This window comes from Molossus molossus, unplaced genomic scaffold (genome assembly GCF_014108415.1).
Source record: "Molossus molossus isolate mMolMol1 unplaced genomic scaffold, mMolMol1.p scaffold_m16_p_19, whole genome shotgun sequence".
Classification (NCBI taxonomy): Eukaryota; Metazoa; Chordata; class Mammalia; order Chiroptera; family Molossidae; genus Molossus; species Molossus molossus.
The window spans coordinates 16,561,850-16,571,600 of record NW_023425354.1 but is presented as its reverse complement, the minus strand read 5'-3'; the positions used below and the strand labels follow the sequence as shown (position 1 = coordinate 16,571,600).

General features: G+C 48.8%; 1 protein-coding gene across 1 annotated transcript; it reads right to left on the bottom strand.

Annotated features, from left to right (window-relative positions):
• Positions 1 to 766: 766 nt before the first annotated feature.
• On the bottom strand, positions 767 to 5,214 carry LOC118634059 (histone H3.3A-like). Its single transcript, XM_036268373.1, has 2 exons — positions 4,720 to 5,214; positions 767 to 933 (listed from the first exon to the last, which is right to left on the bottom strand). The coding sequence occupies exons 1-2, from the start codon at positions 5,123 to 5,125 to the stop codon at positions 767 to 769; spliced, it is 573 nt and encodes a 190-aa protein (XP_036124266.1). The 5' UTR covers positions 5,126 to 5,214.
• Positions 5,215 to 9,751: the final 4,537 nt, after the last annotated feature.

Here is a 9,751-nt window from a genome sequence, read left to right as displayed (position 1 = left end):
GTGCTCCTCAAAGCTGTCAAGGAACCGTCACAGCCAAGAGGAGCCTGAGGCGACATGATGGCGAAATGTGAGGTGACCTCCTGGATGGGATCCCAGACAAGAAAAGGGACTAAGGAAATGTGAATGAAGGACGCATGGACTCAGTTGATAACGTTGTATCGATACTGACCCATTAGCTGTGACGAATGCACCACAGCGATGTAAGTGTTCACAGCGGGGAACATAGTGAGCCATGTGGAAAGTCTATGTACTAGCTTTGCAACTGTTCTATAAATGGATTCTAAAATAAAAAGTTTATTTAAAAAGTGGACATAGTGCCTGTGTTATGCTGTTGCATCCAGTAAGGGGATTTATATCAAGCATTTACATACCGGCACATGGTAAATGTTTAAGGTCAGCTATCACTTATCATTATCGTTCCTAGTTCTATTTTTCTTATTAAAATAGCAATCAATACAAACCCATTATAGGAAATGCACAGATGAGCCACAGAAAACAAGGAAGAAGTCCACAGCCGGGGTCTCTCTCAGCACCTGGCGGCCGCTGCGGAGATACAGCCGACGCTGAGGGAGGCCCGGATCCCACGCACAGCCACGCTGGCAAGTACAGGTGTCCCTTGTGTATCGCGGTTAGTCCGTTCCAGACTCTCGCGGTTGCACCTGGGGTGCTCGAATTCCTAGGCCTACAGTCCATACGTACAGTCATTTTCATTGTAATACAGGGGTGTATAATTGACTCAGACGACCGAGCGCGCACTGTATCATTGTCACTGTCTCGATCGACTTTTTAATGAACATATTTGAAAAAACCGTGATACAGGGAAGCCGCGGAAGTCGAAGCGCGAGTGGCAGGGACGACTGTCGCTGTAATTTAAGTCACTTTTCTGTTGTTCCAACGCTGCTCCTGCAAGTAGTCGAGAGCACACGTAATGGACTAAACATCAATTAGGAAGAAAAAGAAAACCCTGGAAAATTATAAAAATTGGACACCAAGGCTTAAATATGCACAAAGCGTGGGCACATGGTTCATTAACACCCTCATCTGAAAGGTTGGTGACTGGCTTTTCTAATCCAGATCTGTTTTATTTCATAACTTAGAAACATATTTTTTTAAAGTGAAGAAAAAAAAGAAGGGACTCTGGCAGGTGGCGGAGCCTGCTCTCCTGCTTCCTTTGCCGCGGCTGCGATGCCTGATTCCCAAGAGGATGATCTACCCTGAGGCGAAGCAACACCACAGGCAGCGGGACCACAGAGAGTTCACTCTGCTACCTTCAGCCACTGCTGCCTTGCCGAAATCACCGGGTTCACTGATTTGCTTTTCAGAAAATCAATTTACTGTGTAGTGTCCTAAATGCTTCCCAAATATTTAATACCTGATGAAGTAAATGAGTATTATTTTGCTCATTTACAGTTAAGGAAACTGAGGCCCAGAGAGGCTAAGTTGCCCAAGGTAATAACACCCAAGCCATATGGATCTAGAGGCCAAGCCCTTACCCACTGCACCTACTGCCCCCCAGGCCCTTCTGGGCCAAACTGCACTTAGCCAACAATACCACAACGTGGGCAACGGGCAACGGTTGTACTAAGCCTTGTGATTCTGGGACCTGGCATCTGGAAGCCCTCGGAATCTGGAAGTCTGCAGAGGCCTAGTTATGTGACCTTGGGAAAGTCCCCTAACTTCCCCGGGCCTCAGTTTCCTTCCCACTCCTTAGGGCTGTTGTGAGCTCAGGTATGTGAAGCTCCTTCGGAACCCGGGATGTGTGCATGTGGGCAGGACATCAAGGGAGAGGGGGTGCCGTGTGAACAGAGGTGCGGAGGCAGGACTGTGAAGGCCATTGGGAGGGGAGGACCATCAAGGGAGTCCACTGTGGGAATCCAGGACAGCGGTGGGCTTGTCTTCAGGCTCTCAGCAGGGCCTCGGGCTTCCCAAGTGAGTCTGAGCAGAGGTCCCCAAGGCCAGGCCGTCTGGGTGACTGAGGCTCCAGCGATGTGTCGGGACTACCTGACTGTGGGAGAGAAGGGCGGTGCAGAGGCTAGCGCTAGCCTCTTCCCAGAAACCCGGGGAATCGGGGTCCGAGCCTCTCAATGGATGGCGCCTCCTGATTCACTGTAGCCAGCCCGCTTGGTCTTCCTCCTGCCTGGGAAGTAGGTGAACTGGTCTCTCCCCTGCACGTAGTCTGCTCTTCCAGAAGCCCCCCAGTGACATCCAGCTCCTCCCTCCCCTAATCATTTCCTTTCTCCTTCTTGACACCCTTGCCAGCATGTTACAGTGCTGACCTTCGCTCGCTCAGAAAACGCTCTTTTCCTGCCAGGGCTGGACTCTCGCTTGGCCAACACTTCAACTGAATTTTTTTGGGTCACTTTGCTGGTTTGCTTTATTCTTTTTCACACCTTCCAAGATTCTATTCCTGGTCTCCTCTTTTCTCTTGCTACAAATTCTCCTTTAGTGTCCCCACCTACTAGCAGTATGATCCTCAACATGCACGATGTGTTCTGACTCTCCAGCCCCTGTATCCAACTTCAGTTTGCTCTCCGCCCACCCCACTGCCTCTGTCTCACCTCACGCCATCATGACAAGATGGGGTTCTGTTGTCCAAGCTGTTGAAATGCGCCCCACTGGCTTGAGCACAGAGGGGATTTTTTGGAAGGACGGAACAACTCACCGACCTGAAGGAAAGGCTGAAGGTCCAGGCTGGGAGATGGAGGCCAGAGCAGTCGGGGCGGGCGAGCAGCTCCTGCAGGGAATGAAGACAGGAGAACATAGTATCACAAGAACGTGTCCTCCATGCACTGTTTATAGAATAGTAAATGCACTGTAGGTAAGGAAGCTTAGGCCCAAAGAGAGTGGTTCAACTCCTACCTGTTCTTTCTTCCTGCCTTTGTGCTCAAGATTAGAATTCTAGAAGGAGAGCATCCAGCATGGTCTTGGCTGACAGTCCCACCGAATGGTGCCCAATGGGAATGACTCTTTCCCCTCAACCTAAACTGGGGTTCTGAACCGGAAAACGAGGAGTGGACCTTGGAGGTGCAATATCACAAATGTCTATTATATTCCTGCCTAAGACACTCCTGACGTCTGTCTCTTTCCTACTCCACTTCTCCTAAACATCCTTCTAATAGTTTCCCTGCCTTCCTAACTGGTCTCCTTGCTGGCACCCTACACCCCCAAATCTTCCCATTCACTACCAGCCATTTTCCAAACATAGTGTGATCAGTCCAGCCCCGTTGCCCGATAAAAACTCTGCGTGGCTTCCCACTGCCCTTAGATAAAGTTTTTTGGAGGGCCTCAGTTGGACTTCTGTTACCCCCATCATACGCAGGGTGTATAGATGTCAGTCTTCTGTCAGCTCGCTATGTGACAAGGCAAACACTGTCATAGTCCGTGTGACCCAAAACGGGGAAAGGCAAAAGACAAGTTTCCTTTCAAGAAAAGAAATTTCAGCCCTGGCTGGTTTTACTCAATGGTTAGAGCTTTGGCCCACGGACCGGAGAGTCCTGGGTTCGGTTTCCGCTGAGGGCACATACCTTGGTTGTAGTTTGTCCCCGGCCCTGGTTGGGGTCGTGTGGGTGGCAGCTACTCAATGTGTCTCTCTCACATCGATGTTTCTCTCTCTTACTTCCTCCTTCTCTACCTTCCATTCTATCTGAAGATAAATGCAAAAAAAAAAAAGTGTCCTCGGGTGTGAATAAAAAAAAAAAGAAAAGAAATTTCAGACTTATGGAAAGGACAATAGTACTGATTTTTAAAAATGTACTTAGCCCAGCCGGTGTGGCTCAGTGGTTGAGCGTCAGCCCATGCACCAAGAGGTCTCCGGTTCGATTCCCGGTCAGGGCACATGCCCAGGTGTGGGTCCGGTCCCCAGTGGGGGCATGGGAGGACTCCCTGTGGAGAACTAACCTGTGTTGCGTGCCAACAAGAACCTGCTTTAAATATCCGAGTCCATTTACAACCCCTTGCTGTGCCGGGCAAGGTTAGTAGCTATTGGCAATACCACCAAGACGGGGCCATCTGAAGACTTATTCAGTAGTGTTAACTATACCAAAAAAGACATTGCACAGTTTCAAAATAAATCCCACTCAGCCTTACATTAAAATGTTTTTTTTAAAAGGAGTGAGTTGCAGAACGTATATGCATGTATGTATGAACAATGGACATGGGTGACAGAGGTGGGCACAGGGTGGGGAGGGAGGGGGCGGGGAGAACCATGGGGGAAAAGGAGAAACATCTGTAACAAAAATAAATTAAGTAATTAAAAAATAAAAATAAATAAATAAAAGGAGTGAGTTGTATGGGGGGTGTTTATATGTTTTGTAGACAGAAAAATAAAAACCGTGCTAGAGCCAACTTATTCATCACCATCTTCATTTTTATCTTCCTTCCTTTTCTTTTTTTTTGTCCAGAAAAATTTAACAGGTTTATTTATATTGTTATATAGTTGAACTGCTGAAACTTGTTCACTGAAACATTTTGACTTGCATTAATGCCTTATGTCCCCGCATTTATATTTAAAAAATTCACACACAAATGAAAATGGAAAAACTGCCAATTACCTGATTTCTGCCCCCTATTTTCAACTTGCAATCATATACTTAGGTACCTTTTGACCCCATGGAAAAAAATATCTAACGTTCAGAACTACCTATAACAAGAAGAAGAGAATTTTTTTTTTTTTTTAAAGAATGAAATGTTTCTCATCACAGTGGATTCTTAAGCACTTACAACGTTCTCCACGTATGCAGCGTGCTAGCTGGATGTCTTTTGGCATAATTGTTACACGTTTGGCATGGATAGCACACAGGTTGGTGTCTTCAGAAAGGCCAACCAGATAGGCCTCACTTGCCTCCTGCAAAGCACCAGTAGCTGCACTCTGGAAGTGCAGATCTGTTTTGAAGTCCTGAGCAATTTCTCGCACCAGACAGTGGAAGGGAAGTTTGGGGCTAAGAAGTTCAGTGGACTTCTGATAACGTCTCATTTCATGAAGTGCCACCGTACCAAGCCTGTAACGATGACGTTTCTTCACCCCTCCAGTAGAGGGCGCACTCTTGCGAGCCCCTTTGGTAGCCAGTTGCTTCCTCGGTGCTTTACCACCAGTGGATTTGCGGGCAGTCTGCTTTGTACCAGCCATGGTATAGAGACCTCTTTACTTACCCCCCTTCTCCTTCGGCTGGAGCTCGGCGAGCTGGAGGCGGCGCAGGCATTAGAGAGCGACGGCGGCTGCGAACACTTCCTTCCTTTTCTTGCTTTTACTCAGCCTTGCCAACACCAGCTTCCTTTAGCTCAGTGTGCAGCAATGTCCTAATGTATCTCTCCTTCGGCCTGGAGGCCGCCGGTCCTGCAGCAGGCAGGTTACCCCACATCTCTCCCAGTTCCTGTGCAGCATCACAAATGCACAGGCCTAGATGTTCTTAGATTACTGGGCGATGCTCAGAGCAGAAGAAGTTTGAAAGAGGCCTCTTGGATACATTGGGATCCTTGGACTTCTTTGTTTCCCCTTTAGGAGAGATACAGGCTTTCATGCTCTTTCAGAGCAGCCTTTGTCTGCCCTTGCCATGTCTTCGGATTTGCCCTCCTCTTTAGCAGATGTGGTCTTCCACCTCTCCGAACACCTCTTAGATAACTCTAAGACATGGACTGAAACATCTGGGTGCTTCTTGCGCACTTCCTGGCAAGTTTGCCCAAAGAATGTGTATGATGACACCTTGCTTCTCGGCTTCTTAGGATCTCCTTTGCCCATATTTAGTTATTTTTCCTCAGCAAGGCTCCGAGTCGCCCAGTGCCCTGCTCGCACTTGCCCTGGGGCTGTCTCTGTGGAGCTCAACATAGTTCAAGGGCTGTATTAACATGGTTGACAAAGCCCTTTCCAAACTTGACTTTTCCACAGGGCCCACCGCAGCCCACTGCTCCTCAGACATGCCTCTGCGCCCTTTCCACAGCCTCTGTCTCAGGATCCCCATACATGGTCATCTTCCAAAGATGGATTAGGACATCAGCTGTCATCTCTTCACGGAACCTTCCTCAACAAGGCCACATGATGGGTTATTACCTCTTTTGTACTCTCCTTACATTCAATATGGACTTTGATTATAGCCCGGAGCACATTTTATTACTGCATTGGTTTACAAGTCTGTCTCCCCTAAAGTAGGACCTGGGTTTTCCTCAGCTTCACCCTCCTAGTGCTTAGCACTGTGCCCAGCGTGTGGTGTTTGGTGAATCGTAAATGAACTATACAGATAAGGAAACTGCAGCCCATGCCTAGAACAAGTAACCAACCCGATGGAAATGGGTTTGGAGAGAGATAAGCAATAAATGAGATTGTGCTTTAACAGTCTAAGCAGTTACTAAAGGTTGTTAACCCCCCCCCCCCCCCCAAGGCTGATAACCACCTATCCACCTATTCATTTCCTTTGCTCTTTGGGAAAATGGGGCTCAAATAGTCAGGAGATATTTAAGTTAAAGATGAGGAAGGCCTTCTTCCTTGTTCCCTGGCTCTTGTAGACAAAAAGGTGAGCTGACTCAGAATGTATGGACTTGGCCAATGGAGGCTTTTTAAAAATGTCAACTTTATCAGGACCAAGTCCTGTTGGAGGTGGACAAATGGCTGAGCTGACACCTGAACAGGCCGCCTCTTGAGAAGGCCCATGAGGAGCAGAGGAACCAGCCAGAGGACTCCAGTGACTCCAGCCATGTTCCCATGGAGCTCAAGGATGTTTGGGGGAGGGGAGAAGGATGAGGGAGCCTTCGCTAATTAAGCCTCTACCCATGAGCGAATGTGAGGCTAATAAGGCGGCCCCTTCCAGGGCACCTCCACACCAAGCCAGCCGGTCTGCCTGTTTATTGCCCGTATGGAGATCATTAATGCCTCCTGACACTGGGGTCACTCCTAGGGTCAATCCCTGAGCCCGTTCTGCAAAACAAGGGGAAATGAACTTCCCAGCACATGTGGCTCAGGCTTGGTGGGGAGGGGGGCCCCTGTCACCCCACACCTCAGCTCTGGGATAGATCAGCACCCCAGGCTGTCGGACCCCCCAACACAATCCCCGCTGCCCAAACTGGACTCTGCGGGAGTGGTCCTGGGGAAAGGTGAAGGGGAGGCCCTTGTCTGAGCCGGGACAACCCCCACTGAGGCTGTCCCAACCAACAGACGGACACTAATCCCCTGGCGACTGGCTGGAGTGGTGTCTGGGAGCTGCAGCTGCAGCTCGACAGGGGCCGGGCTCGGCCGCAGGTGGCGGGAAGGCCCAGGCCAGGCAGCCACGTGGGCGCGGGCTGCAGACTCGGCCCCACCCTCCCCCACTTTCCATTCAGTGATTGGGCCCCATACTGCTCTGGAATCCAAGATGGCGGAGGGGGGCGGGGCTCCAGGCCAAGCCAAGATGCGATTGGTGAAGCTCAGGCTCTCTGAGCTGAAGGACGGCCTCAGTAGCCACTCAAGAAGCTCCCGGTGGTGGTGGTGGGCACTCAGCCGCCTTACCTTCCACTTATGCAACCAAGGCGGCTTCAATCTATCCCTGGCAGCCTGGGACGGGCCACGGTGGGAGCAAGGAGCCCCAGATGGTCCTCCAGGCAGGCCCCTTACCAGTCTGTGGCCTCCTTCTCAGTAATGACTAGAACTGGAATCAGCCCCTACCTGCCCAGGAAGAAGTTGAGAAAAACCCCCAACTAGCTTGGAGGAAATCGGTAGGATTATGAGGTTAATGCCAGAGCAGGCTGAGTGGCAGTTACCAAATAAATGATCCCAGGAGGACATGGCTGAGGTTAAATGAAGCCCAATAAATAAAACACCGTGTTCAAAGGATAAACTTCAGAAAATGCAGGGACGTGAGGGTCGGGCCTAGGGACTTCTTCCTGTCCTCCCCTTCTAGGGCCTGTTGGATTCTGGAGGAGCCACAGCCTCCGGCCCTGCCTTCCAAGACCGCACAGACTGGGGTGTGTGCCCGTTCAGTGCCAGTGTTGGCATAGGTCCTGGGCTCACGGTTTCTTGGACAGCTCCATCCACCCAGCTTCGGGGGCTGAATGAGGGAATGGAAACTCTTACTGGAGGTCTGACCAGTTAACAGAACCCCAGCAAGTCTCTCTCTGATTTCTTAGAGACAGAGAAAGGACCAACTGCAGCAATAAGGGTTGAAGCTAGATGTTAGGAGGCACTTCCAAAACAGTGGATAGACGGAGCTTACGGATCTTGGAGGTAAGGAATAACAGGATTTTATTCCAGATGAGAGCACATTTATCCTTATCCTGTGGTGTCTGGGTTAGTCCAGTGTTACCAGCAGGAGAGGGCCATCAGCACCATCTTCGCACATGGAAAGCTTGTGGTAGAGTCTGTGTGGAATACTCTTCATTCCACCATCAACGTGCCCTGGTGAATGAGCAGCGCACGCCCATGGATCCTGCTGACTCTTCCCGTGGCCAGCTTGGAAGAAATCATTGGGAAACAGAGCATGATTTTCTTGGCATATGAAGGGTGTACTGTCTCTCTCTTTTGGGAGTGTAAAGAGAGAGACGGTTATGTCTTTGGTCTCCAGGTGAGCATTTTCTTTTTTAGAAAATGAACAATTGGAGTAGTTAAGTAAGATCTTGGGCTCTGGAGTCTTATAAGTCCAATGACCTCTTTTCTTCCTCTGAGACCTTGGGCAAGTCCTATTTACAATAATGATACCAGTGTTACTGTGTGTCTGGCAGCATTTTACACTCTTACAACAACCCTGTAGGGAAGGTACTGTTAACCTTGTTTAACAAGTGAAACCAGTTTAGGTTCAGTGACTATAGAATGGTATATTTTAAAGTAGGGGCACTGAGGATCCAAACTAATTGGGTTCAAATCCCGATTTCATTTTCTGATTGGATGACCTTGGACAAATTATCCAATTTCTTCATCTGTGGGATGGAGATTACGATAGCACCCGTCGGTTAGGGTGGTGAGGTTGAAACGAGAGAATGTTGTATAACTCTTAGAATCCTGCCAGGCACATTGATGGTGCTCAGTAAATCTTGGCTATTATTGTGAGCCCTTAAAGCACTTTTATCTACGATATCACTTTATCCTTTTTACTAACCTATGAGGTGGCTGTTATTATTAAATTCATTTTATAGATGAGGAAACAGAGGCTTAAAGCTGATCGTGTTTTAGGTCCCTCTGCAAACAGCCTGCTGAGGACCCGAATTCAGGTTATTTAAATTCAAACTACAAGGGCTATCTCATACCCTCTCATTTTTGAATTCTAATTTGTTTTAGTCCCTCATTCAAAAAAATCCTTGAGGATCCAAATGAAAAGGCAATTTTGGATATTGCATACTAAGGAAGAACGGAGGGGAGAAAGAGAAGAAAAGAAAGGGAGTTTGGGTAATTAAGTACTTTCTCTGACTTGTCATTTTTTTTTTTAACCTTATTTGGCTCTCACAGCTATGCCATCCTCAGTGTCAGAGAAGTTTGCTGGAGGAACGTGTCATGTAATGGGGAAGAAAGTCTGATCTGCAGAGACTCCACCTAGAGATAAGGATTCTAGAGCAGAAGGCTAGATTGCTAGCCCCGACCACGGAAAACCGAGACTTGATCATTCCTTGATCTGTAGTGCCTCAGATGGAAGTCATAGCAGGGATCCACCTGAGTGTTGGTGACTCACTGCCTTGCCCTCAGGCTTGAGGGGGCTCAGACCAGCCTACCTCACCCAGGTCGGGGGTCAGATCAGCCCCGGCCTCAGTTCCTTCTAACTGGAAGTTTCCTAATTCTCTCTGTGGGAGAAGGCCTGGGAGG